Raw genomic sequence first — 24,773 nt, 5'->3', positions numbered from 1 at the left:
GTTCCTCTCTAGCTAGGCATTCGGCTGATTAACATCCTATGGTTTTTTTTAATGTGCTTGTAGAAGGGGGGTTATTGGTTATTTGGCGGTGGGGGCAGATGTCATAGGCGAAGGGGATCGAGATACGGATATGCTCGTACCCCTTCCAATCTGCGCCCCATCCCGAGAGACGAGGGTAGGGTGAGCAAGGATTACTCACCTCCGTCACTGGTGTTGTGCAATGCCAGGTCTATAGGCAACAAAACCGCCACCCTGCGAGATTTCTTCACCTCGCAGGGGGTTGACCTGGCATGTGTGACTGAGACCTGGGTGCGCGAAGGGGATACTGTTACCTTACGAGAGATGGCGCCCCCGGGTTTCTCCGTCCTCCACCAGTCGCGGACTGTGGGCCGGGGGGGAGGGGTGGCGTTATTAATCCGGGAAGATTGTCCTTTCAGGGCTCTACCATCGCCATCGATCCCCGGCATTGAATGTGTTGGCCTAGTGTGGGGCTCCGAGGTGAGCTTGGCTGTCTGGCTGGTGTACCGGCCACCCAGCGCACCAGCAGCCACCCTGTCAGGCCTGCTGGAGGCGGTGGCCGGCTGGGCCTTGGAGTTCCCTAACCTATTGGTATTGGGGGACTTCAACATCCATGCTGATGCCACTCCCTCCTCGCAGGCTCTGGACCTGGTGTCTTCCATGGCGACACTAGGGCTCTCCCAGTTTGTTTCGGGCCCCACACATCAAGCAGGCCACACGCTGGATCTGATCTTTGGCATCGGTATAGATGTGATCATGTTTCCTTCGATGAAGGTGCCATGGTCTGATCACTATGCCCTGAAAGCCAGGATTGACGTTCCACCCCCACCCTGCTTGGGTGGCAAGCCAATTTGGGCTCGCCCACAAAGGCTGATGGACCCTGATAGATTCCGTCAAGCCTTGCGGGACCTTTCTCCCCCTGGCGACTCATTGACTGAGCTTGTTGAGGCCTGGAATACCCAGCTCCTGGCAGCCATCAATGAGATCGCACCTAAGCGCCCTCTGCGACCCCGCAGAAACCGGGCCCCCTGGTTTACCGAGGAGCTCCGGAAAATGAAGCGGGACCTCAGACGGCTAGAGCGAGTATGGCGGGGTGCCCGTGACGGAGCCTCAAGAACATCTTATAGGGTCTTTATGAAAACCTATGAGATGGCAGTGAAGGCCGCTAAGAAGTCTTACTTCTCGGCCTCCATTGCATCCGCTAGCTCTCGCCCGGCGCAATTATTTAGTATAATTCGGTCTTTAACGTCCCTCGAAGGACAGCCAAATTTAAATAACAATTTGACACACAGCTGTGAGGCATTTGCGAGCTTTTTTGCGGAGAAGGTCTTGTTGCTCCGCCATGACCTCCCTGCCAATTTGGATACAATAAAGGAACTGGAGGCCCCTTGACTGCCCTCGGGTTCAGTATTGGACCACTTTGACCGGATATCCCCAGCCGATGTGGACAGACTCCTCCGAGCTGGAAAGCCCACCACATGTCCTCTCGACCCGTGCCCGTCCTGGCTGATTAGAGCGTGTCCAGACGAGGTGCGGGCCCCCCTGGGGGATATCATCAATCTGTCCCTTGGCACCGGGACATTCCCAGGGGAACTGAAGGAGGCAGTGGTGCGCCCGCTCTTAAAGAAAACATCATTAGATCCCTTAGATCTATCCAATTACCGCCCGGTTTCGAATCTTCCATTCCTGGGTAAGGTGATTGAGAGAGAGGTTGCTGAACAGCTTGGTAGGTTTCTGGATGAAACATCGGCTCTGGATCCATTCCAGTCCGGCTTCCGCGCTGGTCATGGGACTGAGACGGCTCTGGTCGCCCTAACAGATGATCTCCGCAGGCAGCTGGATCGAGGCGGGTCGGGGCTGCTGATTCTTCTAGACCTGTCAGCAGCCTTCGACATGGTCGATCACGAACTCCTGGACCACCGCCTTGCCGACGTGGGGATCCAGGGCACAGTCCTTCAATGGCTGCGCTCGTTTCTCTCCGGTCGGGGACAGAGGGTGGCGCTTGGGGGGGAATTGTCATCCCGCCACTCCTTGGTGTGTGGTGTGCCCCAGGGTGCAATACTCTCCCCAATGCTTTTTAACATCTTTATGCGCCCCCTCGCCCAGCTTGTCCGGAGTTTTGGGCTGGGCTGCCATCAGTATGCTGATGATACCCAACTCTATCTGTTGATGGACGGCCACCCGGACTCTGCCCCAGACACACTGATCAGATGCTTGGAGGCTGTGGCTGGATGGTTACGTGGGAGCCGGCTGAAGTTAAATCCTTCGAAGACAGAGGTCCTCTGGCTGGGACGGGACGACAGGGGGCTGAGGGGGCAACTCCCATCTCTTGCGGGGGTGCAATTAGTGCCAGCACCGTCCGTTAAGAGTTTGGGTGTAATCTTCGATACCTCCCTCTCCATGGAGGCGCAGATTGCAGCTATAACAAAGGCGGCATTCTTTCATCTCCGCCAAGCTAAGCAGTTGGCTCCTTACCTCTCACGCCCTGACCTAGCCACTGTGATCCACGCGACGGTCACCTCCAGACTGGATTATTGTAACTCGCTCTACGTGGGGCTGCCCTTGAGACTGACCCAGAAACTCCAGCGGGTGCAAAATGCTGCAGCGAGACTCCTTACGGGGTCTTCGCTTAGAGATCACATTCATCCGGTGCTATACCAGCTGCACTGGCTCCCGGTGGAGTACAGGATCAGGTTTAAGGTGCTGGTTTTAACCTTCAAAGCCCTATACGGCCTAGGGCCCTCGTACCTACGGGACCGCCTCTCCTGGTATGCCCCACAGAGGAACTTACGATCTTCAAATAAAAACATCTTGAAGGTCCCAAGCCACAGAGAGGTTAGGCTGGCCTCAACTAGAGCCAGGGCTTTTTCGGCTGCGGCTCCAACCTGGTGGAACGCTCTCTCACAAGAGACAAGGGCCCTGCAGGACTTGACATCTTTCCGCAGGGCCTGCAAGACAGAGCTGTTCCACCTGGCCTTTGGTCAGGGCGCAGCCTGACTCCCTCCTCTGGCAATCTTTACAAAACTTTAGTTTATGGTTGCCATCAATTTTGATTTTAATTCATTTTAATCCATTTTTATAATGTTTTATAATGTTGTACTGTTTTAGTGTTGTTAGCCGCCCTGAGCCCGGCTTCGGCTGGGGAGGGCGGGATATAAATAAAATTTATTATTATTATTATTGCTTTTTGTTTTGCTGTGTATTTTGTGGAATTCAACATCCTGGTCTTCTGATCGTTCTGTCTGTGCAAGCTGGATAGTTCCGTTGGTTAGATCGTGGTGCTGATTTCACCAAGGTCGCAGGTTCAAGCCCCATATGGAACATATTTCTGCATTGCAGGGGCAGGCAACCTAAGGCCCGGGGGCCGGATGTGGCCCAATCGCCTTCTCAATCCGGCCCGTGGATGGTCCAGGAATTGGCATATTTTTACATGAGTAGAATGTGTCCTTTTATTTAAAATGCATCTCTGGGTTATTTGTGGGGCCTGCCTGGTGTTTCGACATGAGTAGAATTTGTGCTTTTATTTAAAACGCATCTCTGGGTTATTTGTGGGGCAGAGGAATGTGTTCATTTCCCCCACCCCACCCCAAAAAAATATAGTCCGGGCCACCACATGGACTGAGGGATGGTGGTGTTGGGATACTGCCGGGGAGACGGCCGGCTGCTGGGCAATCACCGGTCTCCTTTGGAACAGCATCAAAGAACAACACAAGCCTCAGATACATTTAGAGACTCGGCACGCTCTATCAGCAAGAATCTTCTCGCAGCAGAAGTGGTGGGCAGAGCCATGTGTAAGCATATTTACAGCATTTATTCAGCATAATAATAATAATAATAATTTATTATTTATACCCCGCCCATCTGGCTGGGCCTCCCCAGCCACTCTGGGCGGCTTCCATAAAAACCAAAAATACAGTAAAATATCACACGTTAAAAACTTCCCTGAACAGGGCTGCCTTAAGATGTCTTCTGAATGTCAGGTAGTTGTTTATCGCTTTGACATCTGCTGGGAGGGCGTTCCACAGGGCAGGCGCCACTACCGAGAAGGCCCTCTGCCTGGTTCCCTGTAGCTTTGCTTCTCGCAAAGCTTAGTTCAGGGACAAAGGAAAAAACATGTCTGCTTCCCTTCGTCTCCAGCAAACAGCTAAAAGCAAAAGCAATATACAAACAGAAGTTCCCAGCAAGTACGACACACAGCAGTCATGCCTGTTCCCTTTTAAGGTGGAATGGAACTATATCCTAACAGGTGGACCAGCCCACAGCTGAAAAATGTTGCTGAACCCCTGTACTTGACCACCCTCTGAGTCCCTTCCAGTTCTACAATTCTATGATTCTAATATTTCAGCTTGCCAGACAGAGCAATCCTCTTTCTCCCCCTGCTCCTAGCACTATACTGGGGTTTCTCCAGACACCCCCCAAGCCAATTTGTGGGGTGCATGTGGGAAAAAGGGGGGAAGTCCCATTATGCAAATGGAAGTCCTTGCTGAGGGCTTCAGCTGGCATGGGGAACCCTGCCCTGTATTTCAAACTCTTTATGGAAGGACCAAACGATTCATTAGAGCAGTGGGAGAATTTTATTCAATACAGTGGTACCTCGGGTTAAGGACTTAATTTGTTCTGGAGGTCTGTTCTTAACCTGAAACTGTTCTTAATCTGAAGCACCACTTTAGCTAATGGGGCCTCCCACTGCCGCCACACGATTTCTGTTCTCATCCTGAAGCAAAGTTCTTAACCCGAGGTACTACTTCTGGGTTAGCGGAGTCTGTAACCTGAAGCATATGTAACCCGAGGTACCACTGTATAAGCTAAGCAAGCTATAGCTTAGGGGCCCCACTCTCTTGGGGGCCCAAAAAAATTTAAAGGAAAAAAACCTGGATGTACATTTCCAAAATATAAGATAAAAAACAAATAAAATAAAGCCTACATACAGTAACAGTGTTTGGTGTTGTGTAGGCTCCCGCCTGCTAGCCTGCTTCCTCAAATATCACTGGTTTGCTCCTTTCTATATACAGTGGTGCCTCGGGTTAAGAACTTAATTCACTCCGGAGGTCCGTTCTTAACCTGAAACTGTTCTTAACCTGAAGCACCACTTTAGCTAATGGGGCCGCTGCTGCCACCGCGCCGATGCACGATTTCTGTTCTCATCCTGAAGCAAAGTTCTTAACCCGAGGCACTATTTCTAGGTTAGCAGAGTCTGTAACCTGCAGCGTCTGTAACCTGCAGCGTCTGTAACCCAAGGTACCACTGTACTGCAGGCAAAATCACAGCCGCTCCAAACTAAGCCAAGAGGCAGTTGAGGTTATTTGAGAAGCCACATATGTATTGACTTAGACTTAATTAGACTTCATTTTTCCCCCCCAGGCGTATTTACTAAGAATAAATGCTAAAGTGTACCTGTGTGCTTGCTGGTCGGTATATTTAATTTGGCCTCGTAAATTATTTCACATAAGGGATTATGGATTTTATAGTCCCCCCTCCCCGTTTTTGTTCTGTATATCATTGCATCCGTCATGAAGATAAAATGAGTGTTTTGAAAAAGGACTCTTGCCTCTCTGCCATATCACGGGTGCTCATCTAATGTCCTCCCTTCCAGGTGAAACAGCAGAAGAGGACCATTGTGGCTATTTTCCTGGGAACGTTGTACGACACAAATGTGGTGCTGGAGGGTCTCAGAGCCCTTGCCCTGGTCTTTCCTTACCTGAAAAGGCAGGATGTGGGCTTCATGTTCAAAGACATCTCTACAAAGACCATTACCTACCTGAGTGATGTAAGCCAGTGATAGAACCTCAACCCCACCCTTCAAATTTTCCTGAGATCCGACTTTGTGTTTCAAATTACCTTCCCATGATGAACATAGGAAACTGCCTTGCAATGAATGAGTCAGACTATGGTTCCATCTACTTCAATGTTGTTTGCATTGAACCCCAGGCTTTCAAGCCAAAAGGCTCTCCTAGCCCTGCCTGGAGACGCCAATGGGGAATGAACCTAGGACCTTTTGCATGCGAAGCAGATGTTCTGCCAATGAGCTACAGCCCTTGCCATTGCTTGCTGCCAGCTCATCTCTGCTATAAAGAAGGGATGCTCTGCAGTGATGTTGTGCAATGGACCCTCCAGGAAGCTGTGGATTGGTCTTGGGTGGTAGTTAAGGGACGCAGGTGGCGCTGTGGTCTAAACCACTGAGCCTCTTGGGCATGCCGATCAGAAGGTCAGTGGTTTAAATCCCCGTGATGGAGTGAGCTCCCGTTCCTCTGTCCCAGCTCCTGCCAACCTAGCAGTTCAAAAGCACACCAGTGCAAGTAGATAAATAGGTACCATTGTAGCGGGAAGGTAAATGGAGTTTCCGTGTGCTCTGGTTTCCGTCACGGTGTCCCATTGCACCAGAAGCGGTTTAGTCCTGCTAACCACATGACCCGGAAAGCTGACTGTGGACAAACCCCGGCTCCCTTGGCCTGAAAGCAAGATGAGTGCCGCAACCCCATAGTCACCTTTGACTGGACTTAACTGGCCAGGGGTCCTTTACCTTTAAAGCATGTTGCAAATTCACTCAATGCTCTTAAAGCCCGTGATGGCCAAACTCAGCCCTCCAGATGTTTTGGGACTACAATTCCCATCATCCCTGACCACTGGTTCTGTTAGCTAGGGATGCTGGGAGTTGTAGTTCCAAAACATCTGGAGGGCCGAATTTGGCCACCACTGTAAGCAAACCAGTCTCTCACCCTCCTCTCTCCCACCATCTTCAATATACAGGAAAGAATAACACTGGCCTGCTTTACAGGGTTGTCGTAAAGGTTACTGAGAACTTTAAAAAAGTGGTTTGAACCGTCAAAAAGTTTGTTTCAGAAATATGAAGGTCTCTGGAGGATTTTTGTCTTTCTTTTCCAAACTTTCCCACTACACCACGGATAGCTAATTTTCTGCAAGCTACTGGAATTAAGAGGTTGAGGATCCTGTCTCCCCAACCATCACTTTCAGATTAAGAGTTTCACATTCTTCCTACTGAGATATGGTTGCCAGTTTGCTAGGGTTACCCCCTAGTTGCCTACTCAACCACTTTGATTGGAAAAATTAGCACTGATACAGGTGACACATAACACCTATTCCACATTTGTAAGAACTCGATAGTTTAGCACCCACACTTTGGAACTCCCTGCCTCTTGATATAAAGTAGGCATCTTCAGTACAGTTTGCAATTTTTGTTCACAAGCATGAAAATTCACCAGTGGTTTAGTGTACATTTCTCCAATATGCACATTTTTGTATGCATTTCCTCCCCAGTACGTATCCCCTGCCCTTATATTCTTATAGGTACACTTTTTGGTGCCTGGCTGCTAAAAACATTATTATTTAGACAAGCCTACCCAGATGCTTGGATGTGGGTGGCGCTGTGGTCTAAATCACAGAGCCTAGGACTTGCCGATCAGAAGGTCGGCGGTTCAAATCCCCGTGACAGGGTGAGCTCCCGTTGCTCGGTCCCAGCTCCTGCCAACCTAGCAGTTTGAAAGCACGTCAAAGTGCAAGTAGATAAATAGGTACCACTCCGGCGGGGAAGGTAAATGGCATTTCCATGTGCTGCTCTGGTTCGCCAGAAGCAGCTTAGTCATGCTGGCCACATGACCCGGAAGCTGTACGCCGGCTCCCTTGGCCAATAAAACGAGATGAGCGCCACAACCCCAGAGTCAGCTTCGACTGGACCTAACGGTCAGGGGTCCCTTTACCTTTACCTTTTCCCCAGATGCTTAAGAAGAGTTTGGATTTGATATCCCGCTTTATCACTACCCGAAGGAGTCTCAAAGCGGCTAACATTCTCCTTTCCCTTCCTTCCCCACAACAAACACTCTGTGAGGTGAGTGGGGCTGAGACACTTCAAAGAAGTGTGACTAGCCCAAGGTCACCCAGCAGCTGCATGTGGAGGAGCGGAGACGAGAACCTGGTTCACCAGATTATGAATCTACCGCTCTTAACCACTACACCACACTGGCATGAATTTTAACCTGTTTCAGCAGTTTATTTTTGTCTTGATTTTATTGTTTCATCGTTTTGTGAATTGCTTTGCAGTTGCTGATTTCTTTTACAATCATGCAGTGTATACATTTTATGAAATTATAAATAAAGAATGATAATCGGTTGCGGGTTGTTTCTTTTCCTGCCTACAGGTTGAAGCGGAGATTCGCGAGGCATCATTCCATCTCTTTGGCATCCTGGCTGACTTGCCCAAATTCAGATACAGAGCTTTTTTTGCCGAGCAAGCGAGGAAGAGTTTGGTGCCTCTTCTGATTCACCAGTGGGACCCCAATCCCAAGGTGTCTGAGGTAAGACCAGAGCCCCCTCCATCCCATCTGGGTCATTGAATACCAAAGGAAAGTGATAGTTCCTTAGCCGTTGCCTCCTGGCAAAGTCACATTATGATGGCACAGGGTGAGGCCCAAAATAGAGGTTCCTGCATAATTTGATCTCTGAGAGATCTCTCATAATAACTGTCTAGACTGGCACCTCCTAGATCAGTGTAATCCTAAATGTGTCTACACAGAAGTAAATCTGTCATGCTCAATGTTTATGTTATAGGAGTTCTGAGGTCTCATATACAGTGGTGCCTCGCAAGATGAAAAGAATCCGTTCCGTGAGTCTCTTCGTCTAGCGGTTTTTTCGTCTTGCGAAGCAAGCCCATTGACGGCTTAGCGGATTAGCGCTATTAGCAGCTATTAGCGGCTTTTAGCGGCTTTTAGTGGCTTATCGGCTTAGCGGATAAGCAGATAAGCGGCTTAGCGGCTTAGAAAAAGGGGGGAGGGGAAAAAACTGCAGGAACTCACAAGACATTTTCGTCTTGTGAAGCAAGCCCATAGGAAATTCGTTTTGCGAAGCACCTCCAAAACGGAAAACCCTTTCGTCTAGCGGGTTTTCCGTCTTGCGAGGCATTCGTCTTGCGGGGCACCACTGTATATAAATCATATGTCCATAAATTTACAAGGCAAACACATACATAAGTGTGTCTGAAATAGTACAGGAGAGCAATCCTGAAACCATTTTGACTCTCCCAAACTGACCTCAAATGTTTCTCTGCAAGGAGGAAGGAAATGGGAAAATTCCCTCCCCTTTGTCTCTTTGCTCACAAATCCTGTCTTAAGGGCGTATCTGTGTATGAATAAGGTGAGCCTGTGACCTGGATTCAGGAACTGGGTATTTAACATCACAAAAGAATGCCCAGGATGCCCATGGAAAAAGCAATCAGTGACCGTTATCGGGTATCCTGGCAGACAGGTTTTCTGCTGTAGACTGCATGTATGATGTTTTGGGGGGTGGTCTTGAGCTACAGGGGAGGCAATTTTCAAATGTCTATATCAATGCTTGCACACCATTGTTCTAGGTTCCTCTCCTCCCTCCCTGCATGGGGTGAGCGGGGGACCCTGTTGCAACAGTTTAATAAAGATCAGGCTTACTAGCTGCTTTGCTTCTCAATATTCTCTGGTTGGCCTCTGTTCACAGCTGTCAACCGTCCCTTATTTGGCAGGAAAGTCCCTTATCCCAGCGCCATTTCCAGCTGCTGTCCCTTATTGATGATGTCCCTTAAATTTCCCGGGTTTCAAAGGAAGGAGCTCCTCTCCCTCCCTCCCTCCCAGCCAGGGAGGAGGGAGGCTCTAGCTGTGTTGCTTGGCTGCGTTCCTCACCCAATAAGGAGTCTAAGAACGACTGGGGGGTGGAGCTTGCATGCCTTGTGCCGATCAAATCAGCCGCGCTGCCTGGGGACTCGCCTTTGCTCAGCGCTTCCCAGCGGAGAGGTGACGGTGGTTTTCCTTGCTGCATCCCCTTTGCCGGGTTGCTGCGCTGTGGGAACCACCGCTTGAGGCTTCGTTTGGCTGCTGGCTGGGCATTCTGCCTTTGGCTCGGAGGGGCTCAGAAGCTGAACATACCTGTGCTTGGAATCGGATGGTTACGTCATCGACATCCCACTCACCCTTGCCGGGGAAAAGGTCTGTCTGGAGCGGGGGCACATGGTGGGGGAAAGGAAAGGAGGTGGTTGAGTACAATGGCGGGGGGCGATCTCGTGGGGGGGGGGCTTTTGGATTTGTTTTGGAGGCTCCTTCGATTGACTGTTATGGGGGAAAGGAAAGGAGCTGGTTGTCTGAAATCCCTTATTTTGGCTGCTGAGCCCTTATTTTCAAGGCTGCTGGTCCCTTATTTTCAAATCTGTAAGTTGACAGCTATGCCTCTGTTATTTTTCTCCTTCCGATTGAGAACCTACTTAAGGACTCTATACGGGCTCTTAGATACCCCATAAGGGAAAGAGAGCAGTATTTTCCTTCCAACAGTTTGGTTTCTGTAAATTATTATTATTTTCCTGCAGTGCATTCACGTCTTTGAAGGAGCCTACTGATAATTCTGGAACTGCACAGTTCTGCTTTCCCCCCGCACCCTCTCTCTTCTTTCTTTCAGGCCTGCAGAGCTGCATTTCTACATTCGGTGCCATTTTTGGCCAAAGGGAAGTTGAGAGTCCATCTGGAAGAACTGTACACCACCAGCAGTTTGGGGCTCCCAAATTTACGCATGCACATGTGCAAGCAGCTGGTGAGAGACAAAGAGATCCCTGAATGAGGAGGCTATCAGTCAGGCACAGGCAAACTTGGCCCTCCAGATGTTTTGGGACTACAACTCCCATCAGTGGTCAGGGATGATGGGAGTTGTAGTCCCAAAACATCTGGAGGGCCGAGTTTTCCTAGGCCTGCTATAAATGCAGTGTCCTTGTGGCAGGGTGGCAGGAAGGTGGCAGTGAAGGAGAAATCATAGAAGAGTTGCCGAGTTGGAAGGGGTCATCTAGCTCAACCCCCCTGCGATGCATGAATCCTGCCCACAGCTGTCCCTGGGTGGGCTCGAACCCCCAACCGTATGGTTAAAAGCCTTAGTGCTGAGTTGTCACAGCTTTCTTCTGCCATAGAGCCCCCCGCGAGGGGACATGCTTCTCTGGTTCCTAAGAAGAGACCTCAAGAATTCAGAAACTGGCCACTCCACACACAATATTCCAGAAAAGGGGGCGGGGCGGACAGGGAAGAGACGGGAAATGCCTATTGATTTTGTTTGTATATTTCATTTCTATAAAATGCACAGCACGGTGTTGGGTCATAAAACTCACAAAAGGAAAATTTGTCACAAAAGGCACTACAGCAATTAAAATTAAAATTAAAATTAAAATTAAAATTAAAATTAAAATTAAAATTAAAATTAAAATTAAAATTAAAATTAAAATTAAAATTAAAATTAAAATTAAAATTAAAATTAAAATTATTTATTATTTATACCCCACCCATCTGGCTGGGCTTCCCCAGCCACTCTGGGCTGCTTCCAACAAAATATTAAAATACCATCATACATCAAACATTAAAAACTTCCCTAAACAGGAAATTAAAACTAAAACTAAAACTAAAACTAAATAAAAAAAGAGAGTCATTTTGTAGTATCACTATTGCCTCTTTTTATTTTATTTATCTTTTTTTTGGCAGCCAAGGAAGCTAATGAGAATGTTGTGTTTGATCAATGTCAGGTAAACAGCCACCCAGGGATGAGGAGGGAGCTCTTGAAAAAGACCAAAGCCTATTTCCAAAGCAGGTGGGAAGAGATCCAGATCAGAGCCCTTGAGTTGTCAGGTGAGAGGCCAGGCCACCAGGGGCTGATGGGAGACGTAGTTTTCTCTGTCCGCCTGTGAACATGAGTTGTAGGTCTTTGCATGAGAACGTCAGTGTTTCATGTGAATGGTCCATGGTATAATGTAATTATGTTTAAGTTTTTAAATGCAAATCACTTGGAGACCTTTTAGATAGCCAGCTACTAATAAGTCTAATAATTGATTGATTGAATGATTGATTGATTGATTGATTAAAACATCTGCAAGGCACCAGGTTAGATATTATTGTTCTAGTCCAGGGGTCTGCAACCTTTAAGACAAAAAGAGTCACTTGGACCCATTTCCGAAGGAAAAAAAACTGGGAGCCGCAAAACTCGTCATTATAAAAATAACTTTTTTGTCACTTTTTTATTATTTCTTTGTTTGACCCCTCAGAATTACTCCTCCTCATAGAAATAAACGTTAAATTAACAAGTTACCTTTTTGTGTGTGTGTGTTCTTCACTCCCCTTCAAAACAGTGACCAGCGTACATGCCCCTTACAATGTAGCAGGCGGGCGGGCGGGCGGGAAGGTGACGTCGGGACGGTGCGTGACTAACGCACGCACCACCCCCATGCGATGTCACAGCCAGTACAGCGCCCGCCACAGTGGGGAGTGTTGGGGCGCACAATGCGCCTCCTCCCCTCGCTGGTATCCGCCCCGGACCCGTGGCAAAGGTGTAAAAGAGCCACATGCGGCTCCGGAGCCGCGGGTTGCAGACCCCTGTTCTAGTCATATTGATGTATGCACACAGAGACACACACACATGGGAGAGAGAGGAAATAAGTTTCAGCAGACATGAAATCTTCATGAAAATTGGTGGTTATTGTTAAATATTTAAAGTACTTCATTTGCACCTTCCCCCTTAGATGGAGTTTACAGGAGGGTCCTCATCAGATTTACAGTATGACAAGTCCAGGAATCTCACACTCATGTTACACTATTATACCACTTCGTGTGTTTTTAAGAATATTTTATTTATGATTTTCAGTTTCATACATTTCAGTCACTTTAGTATCATTTTAACAGTTCAAAACTTCATTTTCTTCCCCCTCTTTCTGCAGTTCCTTAAATTTATTTTTAATATTTTCTGCATATCCAAATTAAATCAATTTGCTCATATTCATCTCCTTTAAATATATTTATAAAATTGCAGGTTATTACAATTAGGCTGCCAATGTTCTTATCTGTCTACAGTTTGTTTGTAAATATTCAGTCAACCATTCCCATTCTTTTATAAAAAGTTTGTTATCTTGATTTCTTATTTCCCAGTAAGTTTCACTATTATACCACTTTGGGCTCCCCAACCCTAAAGAATTCTGGGAAGTGTAGTTTGGGACAGGCGGTGTGAGTTGTTGGACGACCCCTGCTGCCCTTCCGGAACTACAATTCCCAGAGTTCCATGGAAAGGGCTATTGATTGTTAAACCACTCTCAATTTTACCTGTGGACTGCCATCTGTCCAGATTTTAATTTGCTCTGAACTAATTTTAAGATGTATTTTAATTAACCGGTTGCCTGTTTTCATGTTCTTATGTTCTTTGTACAGTGGATGCTCGGGTTGCGAACGTGATCCGTGCGGGAGGCACGTTCACAACCCACAGCGTACGCAACCTGCAGCGCCGCATCTGCGCATGCGCAGGTTGCAATTTGGCACTTCTGCGCATGCGCAAAGCGCGATTTAGTGCTTCTGCGCACGCACAAGCGCTGAAACCCAGAAGTAACCCATTCTGGTACTTCCAGGTTTCGGCGCGTCCGTAACCCAAATCATGCAACTTGAAGCGTCTGTAACCCGAGGTATGACTGTATACTGTGTTAGTTTTTGCTGCCACATACACCCGGACAACACCATTACTGGCCCCAACAACATCACACACACCATCTCGGGACTATTTAATTGCTCATCGTCTAACATTGTGTATGCCATCAAATGCCAACAGTGTCCTTCAGCTCTCTATATTGGACAAACAGGCCAAACCTTACGCCAAAGGATAAACGGACACAAATCTGACATCAGGAATCACAAGACAGAGAAACCAGTAGGAGAACACTTCAATCTCCCAGGACATTCTATACAAGATCTCAAAGTAGCTGTTCTATTACAAAGGAATTTCAGAAATAGACTGGAAAGAGAAGCTGCTGAATTGCAACTTATTACCAAACTTAAAACCATGGAGAGACCTGGTCTGAACAAAGACATTGGATTCTTATCTCATTATACATGACAAAGCCATTTTTCACCTTCTCACCCCTTGCTTTTTCCTGTAAGACCTATTGCAGTCGTTAAGAGTCGTCAACAGGCTCATCACAGCTATCTGCCAATCACCCATTCCCACCACCCTTCTGAGTAATACCCCTCCCCACCTTCTCACTATATAGAAGGGTCTGGAAACTTCTGTTTCAGTGTATCTGAAGAAGTGTGCATGCACACGAAAGCTCATACCTAGAACTAACTTAGTTGGTCTTTAAGGTGCTACTGGAAGGAAATTTTTGTTTTGACTATGGCAGACCAACACAGCTACCTATCTGTAACTAGTTTTATGATGTTAGTGTGATAGGAATTTTGAGGTCTTAGATATATGGAAATGTTCATAAATGTACTAACCAAGTACGTACATAGATCAGCACAGGAAGACCGACCTGAAGCCATTTTGATTCCTAAACTGAGGAAATGTTTTCTCTGCAAGGTCAAAGTGGAAAAGCCTCCCCATTGTCTTTTCCTTCACAAATCCTGTCTTAAGGGTATGTCTGTGTTTGAATAGGCTGTGAGCCTGTGACCTGGCCCAGGAACTAAGTATTTATCATTACAAAAGACTGGCCAGGCTCCCCAGGCAATCCAGTCAAGTAACCGGCCAGACAGGAGATAAACAAGGACAGGAGAAAAACAATATTCAAATTTCTGTTTTAGACCGCCTTTTCTGTGATGTAGGTGTGATGTATCTGAGGTATGATGTCTTAGGTTACACCCCTTCTGTGATGTAGGTATGATGTTTCTGGGGGTGGTCTTGATCTACAGGGTGACAGTTTCAAAAGTCTTTATAAGGCCTTGCGTGCTATTTTTCTGGGTTCCTCCTCCTTTCCTGCGTTTGAGGGGAGCACCCTGCTGCAACAGATCAATAAAGATCAGGCTTACAAGCTGCTTTGCTTCTCAGTATTCTCTGGTTGGCCTCTGTTATTCTCTCGTACCATAGGGAACCTACGTAAGGACTCTATATGGGCTCTTCGATACCCCATAAGGGAAAAGGGCAATTTTTGTTTACAACATTAGCCTCCCTGAACCCGGATCTGGCCTGGGGAGGGCGGGGTACAAATAAAAAATTATTATCATTTTTATTATTATTAAACTGCTTGGGGGATTTTATAGCTAAGATGGCATCAGATACCTGACCTGTCCTTGTTTTACTTCTTTCCTCCAGGAGTCATTCTGGACTGCATGCTGCTCACAGACCTAGACGAAACTTTGCGGCTGCTTCTGCTGGCCTGTAAGTCACCCAAAAGTCACCTCCGCAGGGTTTCCAAGGAGGGCGGCAGCAACTCTGCTTACGAGACCTGCTCCAGAATGCTTCTCCTGTTTCTCCCTTCCATTGTAGGGGTTTTCTAACAATGCAAATAGCGAATTGCACAGAAAATATGTGGGGATGTTAAGGATGGTCAGAGAGGATATATTGATTCAATATTATCCTTCCTTCCTTCATCATCGTCATCATCATTTTTTTTATTTGTATACCGTCTTTCTTTTTTTTTAAAAAAAATAATAATAATATTTATTTATTTTAACAGAAAGGGAAAAAAACCCGGGTTCGCTTCCCCGCTCCTCCACATGCAGCTGCTGGGTGACCTTGGGCCAGTCACACTTCCTTGAAGTCTCTCAGCCCCACTCACCTCACAGAGTGTTTGTTGTGGGGCAGGAAGGGACAGGAGAATGTTAGCCGCTTTGAGACTCCTTCGGGTAGTGATAAAGCAGGATATCAAATCCAAACTCTTCTTCTCTTCTTTAGTTAAGCAATCCAGTCTGGCTTGATCAGACTGGATTCTTCCTGGTGTCCCCTTTGATACCTCTTAAAAGAATATAGAAGCAAGAGCCTTTCAATTCACAGTATGATCCCTGAAGGCAGGCATCAGCTTGTAGTTACATAGTGTGTCTACATTTGTTACAAGTTTCCTTTCGGAAAGAAGGAAGGACTGTACAATTTAACTGGACTTTTGGATCTGTGCTGAATGAGTAAAAAGAAATCTAAATTCCCCTAGAGGGAGCTTTGGAATATTGCAGAGAATGGCTTTTGGAAAGAAAATCCAGTTTGAACTGAATAGGACATTTTTTCTCTTGGGAAAGCTGCAAGGTCAAATTGGTGTTTTGACTACAAACGTTACAACTTTGGACACGAGTGTGAGCACTATCATTGAACTTGATAAGAACTCGGCACAGGAATTTTATTCAACTGAACAAACAGGAGAAATGGAGAAGGAGAATTATGTTGCCTCTGAAGAGAAGAAAGGGGGAGACATAACCCTGCAGGTGCGAAAGGAGAGCTGTAATCTGAGCTTTGACATGTTGGCAATAAGGGGAAATAATTTTGTGAAGATTCTGAAGATGGAAGCTTGGCCTGAATTGGAAAGTGAAAGATGGAGAGATCTCCTTATGGGGAGACCAGATGACCCTAGGATTACAAACTTGATTCAGTTGGAAGCTGAAGTTTTGGGGACATTTGGATCTTAAGGGAGAATGAAACAAGATTTGGAATACCCCATAGGCTTTACTTTTAAGTACGGAGGCTTGGCTGGAAGGAATGTGGAAGCTGCTGGGTTGGAGCCTCCCCGAGATCTGGCCTTCAATATTAAGGACTATCAAAAATCTGGCAGAGGGGACATGAGAGAGATTTAAGGGCCTCGGACGTAAGATCTCCGGACTAATGGTTTTTTGAGTTGATGGATTTATGGTGGGGACTGAAACCGGGAAGGGGGTATGGGTGGAATGGAAATGGGAAACTCAAAGGATATACAATATAATTTGCTTTTTTGTCTTTTCTGTTTTTTATGAGAGTCAGGAAATTCGTGGAAGGGAATCGTTTTCAACCTTAGAAAAATGTTTTAAGAATAAGTATTGGTGCATAGGTTTGAATGAGAGTTAAGATTGTATAAAGTAAAAGTGTTTTTTTTAAAAAATAAATAAATAAATAAAATTGTTTAAATGAAAATAAGGTTGGAAGGATTTGCAGAAATAACGATTTGAACTAGAATACAAAAATGGGAGGTGTGAGGAGGTCAAGGAAATAAGTTAAGGAGGAAAGTTTTGTAAAGGTTTAATCTGGGTTTTTTTTAAGTGAGTACTTTTTTCATTTTTTTCTTGATGTTGTTATATTCTTTGTTTTTTGTATTTTGTATCTTTTCTTCTTTTTTCTTTGTAATTCTTAAATTTTGAATAAATATTATTTGGGGGGGAAAAAGCAATGCAAGAATCTCAGCATGTGGTCCTCCATCCAGTTTGACCCCCTTGGGTGCTGAAATTGGCAGAGGGGTCCCTCTTGGAAGATCCACCTCCCTTAGAAGTCCAAGGGTGGTGGCCCAGGAGAGGGCCTTCTCTGCAGCAGCCCCTAAAGTGTGGACTTCCCTGCTCACAGACAGGCCCGTCTTACCCATAGATGCTAGTGGCGCAGGGTGCTGGGGCGCCAGGTTCTGGAGGGCGCCAGACGAGAGCTTGGGGAACACCAAACGAGCATGCTGAGTGAGCAAGAGTGCATGCGCCACTCCCACTTTGGCTCGGTTTTTTCCCTTTTAGCCTGCAGGTGCCAAATTCTGCGGGACGCCAGAAGGCTAAAAGGGAAAAAAACCGAGCCAACACAGCAGCAGTATATAGTAGAGGTAAAAGGTAAAGGGTAAAGGGACCCCTGACCATTAGGTCCGGTCATGACCGACTCTGGGGTTGTGGCGCTCATCTCTCTTTACTGGCCGAGGGAGCCGGTGTACAGCTCATGTGGCCAGCATGACTAAGCCGCTTCTGGCGAACCAGAGCAGCGCATGGAAATGCTGTTTACCTTCCTGCCGGAGCAGTACCTATTTATCTACTTGCACTTTGACGTGCTTTCGAACTGCTAGGTTGGCTAGGTTGGCAGGAGCTGGGACTGAGCAACGGGAGCTCACCCCGTCACGGGGATTCAAACCGCCGACCTTCTGATTGGCAAGTCTTAGGCTCTGTGGTTTAACCCACAGCGCCACCCACGTCCCTTATAGTAATGGTAGTCAGGTTCTATTGGCATATCTGCTCTTGTTACTTGAAGAGTTGGTCCCCTGACACATCTGCCCCTCCTGTTTCAGCGCTCGATAAGCTTGAGGAGGCACCCAGCCATGGCGTTCAAGTGGCAGCTTCTGAGGTGACTGCCTGCCTGCTCAAGAAGTGGGGCGGAGATCTGCTGAGGAGGAAAGTTGCCGGCCGAAGCAGGAGCAGCATCACCCAAAGGTCTGCCCCCATGTGGGTGCAACCCAGCACCATCATGGAAGTCGCTTCCGTCCAAGAACTCTACGAGTGAGGTTGGTCCCGTAAGTACCTCTCGCAGCGGTTGGAGAACCACCTTTCAATTCACGCTTGGGAAGTTTGCGCTGGGATTCAGAATTTGCAGAGATCAAATTCCTTGAGCATCCCACTTTGGAAGCAAGAAAGCAGGGGAAAGAGGAAGGGGCAATGCAATTGTTGTTTCAAGATTGGTTTGATAGTTTTAAAAATCGTCTAGAATCATCCTTTCGATATCATTAAGTTGTTGTTGTTGTTGATGATGATTTATTTATACCCCACCCATCTGGCTGCGTTTCCCCAGCCGCTGTAGGGATGCGGGTGGCACTGTGGTCTAAACCACTGAGCCTCTTGGGCTTGCAGATCAGAAGGTCGGCGGTTCAAATCCTTGCGACAGGGTGAGCTCCCGTTGCTCTGTCCCAGCTCCTGCCAACCTAGCAGTTCTATTTTTTTTTATATAAGATATTTATTGAAATTTTCAAAAATAATACAAGAAGAAAAGAAACAACAAAAATGCAAAAATATAAAAATACAGAAATAAAAACAATTTAAAAACACGTACAGTTTCCATTCACTTATTTTCTTTTAACTTATTTTCCCGACCTCCTCACACCTCCCTTTCTTATATTCCAATTCAGATTATTTGTTCAGCAAATCCTCACCATTAGTTCTTTTACTTTTTTCAAATCTCTTAGCATTACAGCTGGAAACCATTTAATTTCTATCCAACAACATTCTAACATTCATTAATTTTACAATATTTCTGCAAATAGTCTTTGAACTTCTTCCAATCTTCTTCCGCCGACTCTTTTCCCTGGTCACGGATTCTGCCAGTCATTTCCGCCATTCCCACCAACCTAGCAGTTCTAAGCATGCCAGTGCAAGTAGATAAATAGGTACTACTGTGGCGGGAATGGTGTTTCCATGCGCTCTGGTTTCTGTCGCGGTGTTCCGTTGCGCCAGAAGCAGTTTAGTCCTGCTGGCCACGTGACCCGGAAAGCTGTCTGTGGCAAACGCCAGCTCCCTCAGCTTGAATAGCGAGATGAGCGCTGCAACCCCATAGTTGCCTTTTAATGGACTTAACCATCCAGGAGTCCTTTACCTCTACCCCAGCCACTCTTGATCCAGAAGGGATAGGCTATACCAGGCATAGCCATTGTGCATGCTCTTCAACATCTCTCCAATGAAAATAGGGACGTCCTGTTGTTGTTGTTGTTGTTGTTGTTGTTGTTGTTGTTATTTATACCCTGCTCATCTGACTGGGTTGCCCCAGCCACTCTGGGCAGCTTCCAACATATATAAAAACATAGCAAAACATTAAACTATACAAGGCTGCCTTCAGATGGCTCGGGGGTCAGTTAACTCCATACCCTCCAACTTTTCTCTAGTGAAAACAGGGACATCCTAAGGAAAAGCAGGACATTCCGGGTTGAAATCAGAAACCAGGACGGTAAATCCAGAACTGTCGTGGGGAAATAGGAACCCCTGAAGGGTCTGAATGTGGTGTCATCCATTTATAGAGCTCCCTTTGCCCCTTACTGTTTGCCATGCTGTCTGAGACGGACGGAGTCTTACCATTTGGCATCAGATGTGGGAGAGGGAAAGAGAGACTGGGGTGGTGGGTAGGGAGGACTTTTAAGGGAGAATCAATGGGTTTGTGGGAGGGTGCATAACCTTGCCACCTGAACATATACTTTTATTTATTTATTTATACATACATACCCCGCCCATCTGGCTGAGTTTCCCCAGCCACTCTGGGCGGCTCCCAATCAAATGTTAAAAACAATACAGCATTAAATATTAAAAACTTCCCTAAACAGGGCTGCCTTCAGATGTCCTTTAAAGATAGGATAGCTGCTTATTTCCTTCACATCTGAAGGGAGGGTGTTCCACAGAATGGGTGCCACTACCGAGAAGGCCCTCTGTCTGGTTCCCTGTAACCTCACTTCTCGCAATGAGGGAACCACCAGAAGGCCCTCGGCGCTGGACCTCAGCGTCCAGGCAGAATGATGGGGGTGGAGACGCTCCTTCAGGTATACAGGACCGAGGCGATTTAGGGCTTTCAAGGTCAGCACCAACACTTTGAATTGTGCTCGGAAACGTACTGGGAGCCAATGTAGGTCTTTCAAGACTGGTGTTATATGATCCTGGCGGCCACTCCCAGTCACCAGTCTAGCTGCCGCCTTAGTTGCAGTTTCCGGGTAACCTTCAAAGGTAGCCCCACGTAGAGCACATTGCAGTAGTCCAAGCGGGAGATAACTAGAGCATGCACCACTCTGGCGAGACAGTCTGTGGGCAGGTAGGGTCTTAGCCTGCGTACCAGGTGGAGCTGGTAGGCAGCCGCCCTGGACACAGAATTGCCCTGCACCTCCATGGACAGCTGTGAGTCCAAAATGACTCCCAGGCTGTGCATCTGGTCCTTCATAAATGATAAGTTGCATGTTCTTCGTTTGCATTCTGTGTGAATACATGAGCTTTGTATCAAATCAAAGTGTCTCATAAACACCAAGGAAGTGTTGTTTTAAAAAGCTGGTGAATGATTTCATTTATTTATTTAGGCACATAACATGCTGTTCTGCTCTAAGAAGGCCTGGGCAAAATGAAGCTGTAGACTGAAGTAAGAATGGGGAAGAAAAGCGATTTGATTCACAATGATAAGCTAATATTCCCAATTTGCACTTTCTGAAACAAGACGCGAACCAAATCTCAGCCATCTTTTGAAATTGGATTTTGCTATGTGGTTCTCCTGCCAAGTGATGTGTACCAAAATGTTCATAGGAGATAACAGTGCGCAGGGGGGGAAATGCATTTCATGCTCGCAGAAAGGTTTTGAATCATAGCTTCTCTGTGGATTAGTGATGGTTAACCTGTAGACGGGTGGCGCTGTGGGTTAAACCACAGAGCCTAGGACTTGCCGATCAGAAGGTTGGCGGTTCGAATCCCCACAACGGGGTGAGCTCCTGTTGCTCGGTCCCAGCTCCTGATAACCTAGCAGTTCGAAAGCACATCAAAGTGCAAGTAGATAAATAGGTCCCGCTCCGGCGGGAAGGTAAATGGCGTTTCCGTGCGCTGCTCTGGTTCGCCAGAAGCGGCTTAGTCATGCTGGCCACATGACCTGGAAGCTGTACGCCGGCTCCCTCGGCCAATAAAGCGAGATGAGCACCGCAACCCCAGAGTTGGCCACGACTGTTCCTAATGGTCAGGGTCCCTTTACCTTTAACCTGTAGACACAGTTGGCTTGTCATCTTGAGATTTTAAGAAAACGACAACCCGTTGGTCTCTGTGCAATAATATTCCTTTCTCTCTGCTCCCAGGACATCTGGAGTGACAAAAGTCCCTGCCACTCACAAGAGAAGGACCAGATTTGGCCCACAGCAGGAGAAGAGACCTCATCACCCCTCCAAGAGCGAATGGCTCTCAGCATTATTTGGATCAATATATTCCTCACTGTTGTGGTTCTGTTGCCTCTCTGCCTTACTCCTTTCTCAAAACAAACAAGTAAAAGTACTTCTAGAAATCTCCCACTGTGAGAGCTGTGGACAGGTTCGAAGACATGAGCGTCAAGATATGCCAGTAGCAATATCTGTGGAGAGGTGAGTTTTGCTGAAGAGTCTGTTCAAAAAGTGAGTGCTGTGTTGAAAGGGCAAACCACCCTTTCAGGCCAGAAATTGCCATCCAGTCTTCTTTCGGAGGCGATGGGAGATGGAGGGGCTGAAGATGATATTGTAGAGCAGACATGAGAGACCTCTTCCAGTCCACAGGCCACATGTGAGTCCCAATTTAGCCCTTGTGGCTATGTCCCCCAAGCCACGTGCCCCACACCTGACACCATATGTTCTCCCTTTGGCTGGGATCATATGACGTCAGGTGTGGTACAGGTGAAAACACAGCTACTCCTTATTGGAGTTCACCGACTGGGTCTGCATTGCTCCCGTAAGGGAGGGAGGAAGTCAAATGACACCGAGGTTGATTCAAAGAAAGAGTTTATTCTGCTCTCTGGATAGCAGAAGGCACTTGTGTGGTCAGTCCACAGCAAGTCCAAAGAAATGAGAAATTTCATGCAGTATATATATCCTCCAGGCACCCTCTCCCCCCTTCCCCAGGAATCCAGCCACGTCAGCTTGTACACACAGGTTGACATCACAGATGTTCCTGCTCCGGCACTCTTAACCATAAAAGGGTTTTCCTTCCTGTACTCCTGACCATAAAAGGGTATTCCTGTTCCTATATTATTATCTTGGAGTAAGAAGGTCTCCCGGCGCTGTTCCCAGACTAGGTCTGTGCATCAGAGTGTGGTCAGGACGTAAGATAAGACCTAGACGTGTCATCCCTGTGCTACTGGAACAGCCAAGGTCATCCTTGCCGTCACCAACTGATAAAGGAGAGGGCTCTGAGCACTTGTTTATACAGCCAGGGTTTTTGTTTATACATTGACTCAGAGCTCAAGTTAATGGATTTTAGCTAAGGAAAAATAGGGATTTTGGTGCCCGTTTCAAACTGCCTGCACAGTCAGTTTTGGGTTTGGGAAACCCATTCCTTCACTACAGAGTAAAAAATGGCAGGCAGAAAGTACATTCCTGGTTTTTCCTTGACAATCAAGGCTTGTGTTTGAGTGCCTTTTAAATTTGAAGGCTCTGCTGGGACTGGATCCATTCTGGAGGTTCTCCCCCGTCGGATCCTGGGTAAACATGCCCAGGGAGCTGGGCATGTTTAGCCTGGAGAAGAGGAGGTTAAGGGGTGATATGATAGCCATGTTCAAATATATAAAAGGATGTCACATAGAGGAGGGAGAAAGGTTGTTTTCTGCTGCTCCAGAGAAGCGGACACGGAGCAATGGATCCAAACTACAAGAAAGAAGATTCCACCTAAACATTAGGAAGAACTTCCTGACAGTAAAAGCTGTTCGGCAGTGGAATTTGCTGCCAAGGAGTGTGGTGGAGTCTCCTTCTTTGGAGGTCTTTAAGCAGAGGCTTGACAACCATATGTCAGGAGTGCTCTGATGGTGTTTCCTGCTTGGCAGGGGGTTGGACTCGATGGCCCTTGTGGTCTCTTCCAACTCTATGATTCTATGATTCTATGGATCCAGTCTCTGCAGAACGTGGGCCCTCGTTCCACACAAGCCTTCTGAGAAGAGCAAAGCACCCACGAGACGTAACACAATAAGAATATTACCTGTAACACAATTTAGAATGTTACCATGGTCATGCTGTGATCCCTGATTGGCTGGGAAAGAAAAAGGAGATCCACCCAGGAAATAAAAGCGGGGCAAAAAGCTGCAGGTAAAACAATAGTTGACAGCAACACATAGCCTTGAAGGAATGTGGCTGTTAAGGGATTCCCTTCCACGCACACCAGGAAATATCCTCCCCCCCCCAAAAAAAGCTCTAATTGCTACTCTAATTAAACTAGGCAAACGTTAGTCAAGAGTGGATTTCATGCTCTTTATTCAGCTCATAGTGGTGAGGAGGAATGGAAGTTTCCCCAGAGTATCTGCTTTATATATATTATTTACACAATGGGCACCACGTGATTGGCTAATTCCAGGATTCTCCTGTAGGCCAATCAGCTTGCGGATTCACTTCTACCTGGAGCTGGATTGGGTGGCTCCTGTGGACCAATCATACTTCTGCATTGTTCTAGGACCAATCAGACTGCTGCATTCTGGATCCTATTGTTCTAGGGCCAATCAGACTGCTGCATTCTGAATCCTATTGTTCTAGGACCAATCAGACTGCTGCGTTCTGGATCCTATTGTTCTAGGACCAATAAGACTGCTGCGTTTTGGATCCTATTCAACTCAGTACATAACATGCATGTTTTGTAGACGGAAGTGAGGGGCTTGTCAACCTGGGAAGGGAGCCGGCTTAGGAGAAGGAAAACTCTTATCCTAAACCTCCGCTGCCTTGAGGGATATCTTCAGGAGAAGAAAAGGTGTTGGAGTAAACCATACCAAAATCCAGAGTGGAGTTCCAAAGACCGTGGGATGGCTCCGTGTACACCTCTTTCCGGCAGCTCCTGAAGCCTAGCTAGTGCCAAACATCTTGCCCTGTTTTCCTTTGGACCCCATAAGCAAGGCTGAGAGGGGGGTCTTGTCATCTGGGCAGCCCCGAGGTTTGTGCCCCAAGGAGGTCTCTTCAGTGCAGCTAAACACAGCAGTTTGACTTCACTCCATTGCCTCTTGTGACAGGCAGTTGCCAGCCTATTAATTTGTCACGAGAGCCAGGAGAGGGCAGCAGTGCTCTTACTATCCTGGAACGAATACCTTGCTTGCCTTCTGTTCCCTTGAAAGGGGCCTATCTGTGCCAAGAAGTTTTCACAGAGCTGCCATTTAAAATTTCTTGCAATTAGTGAGTGGAATGTGGCCTGCACAGCTTTAGCAAAAGTTGCTAAGGGGCTAAGCACCATTAAACTCCAAAGGTCTTACCTTTGAGTAGACTGTGCAGTATTGCACTGTTAGACCTTTGCCTCCAAGTAAGTCCACGAGGGACGCGGGTGGCGCTGTGGGTTAAACCACAGAGCCTAGGACTTGCCAATCAGAAGGTCGGCAGTTCGAATCCCTGCGACGGGGTGAGCTCCCGTTGCTCGGTCCGTGCTCGTGCC

The 24,773-nt window shown here is 47.1% G+C and overlaps 1 protein-coding gene across 6 annotated transcripts in view; it reads left to right on the top strand.

The window, feature by feature from the left end:
• The window catches only part of LOC309339814 (maestro heat-like repeat-containing protein family member 2B), a 90,812-nt gene extending 69,180 nt beyond the window's left edge, over positions 1-21,632 (top strand). For 3 of the 6 annotated variants that reach the window (XM_081858281.1, XM_081858282.1, XM_081858279.1), the window contains 7 exons: positions 5,612-5,785; positions 8,172-8,327; positions 10,447-10,578; positions 11,549-11,651; positions 15,085-15,150; positions 17,981-18,193; positions 21,488-21,632. In XM_081858281.1, the coding sequence (XP_081714407.1) occupies positions 5,612-5,785; positions 8,172-8,327; positions 10,447-10,578; positions 11,549-11,651; positions 15,085-15,150; positions 17,981-18,192 (843 nt within the window). In that variant the 3' untranslated portion in view covers position 18,193; positions 21,488-21,632. Of the gene's footprint in view, positions 1-5,611; positions 5,786-8,171; positions 8,328-10,446; positions 10,579-11,548; positions 11,652-15,084; positions 15,151-17,980; positions 18,203-20,731; positions 20,791-21,487 lie in introns of all 6 variants that reach the window. The other 3 variants (XR_014155553.1, XR_014155554.1, XM_081858280.1) reach the window with 3 other exon arrangements.
• Positions 21,633-24,773: the final 3,141 nt, after the last annotated feature.

The sequence above is a fragment of the Podarcis erhardii genome (assembly GCF_964252035.2).
Source record: "Podarcis erhardii genome assembly, chromosome: 1".
Lineage (NCBI taxonomy): Eukaryota > Metazoa > Chordata > Lepidosauria > Squamata > Lacertidae > Podarcis > Podarcis erhardii.
Note: the sequence above shows the minus strand (reverse complement) of the source record. Positions and strands in the feature narration are given on the sequence as shown.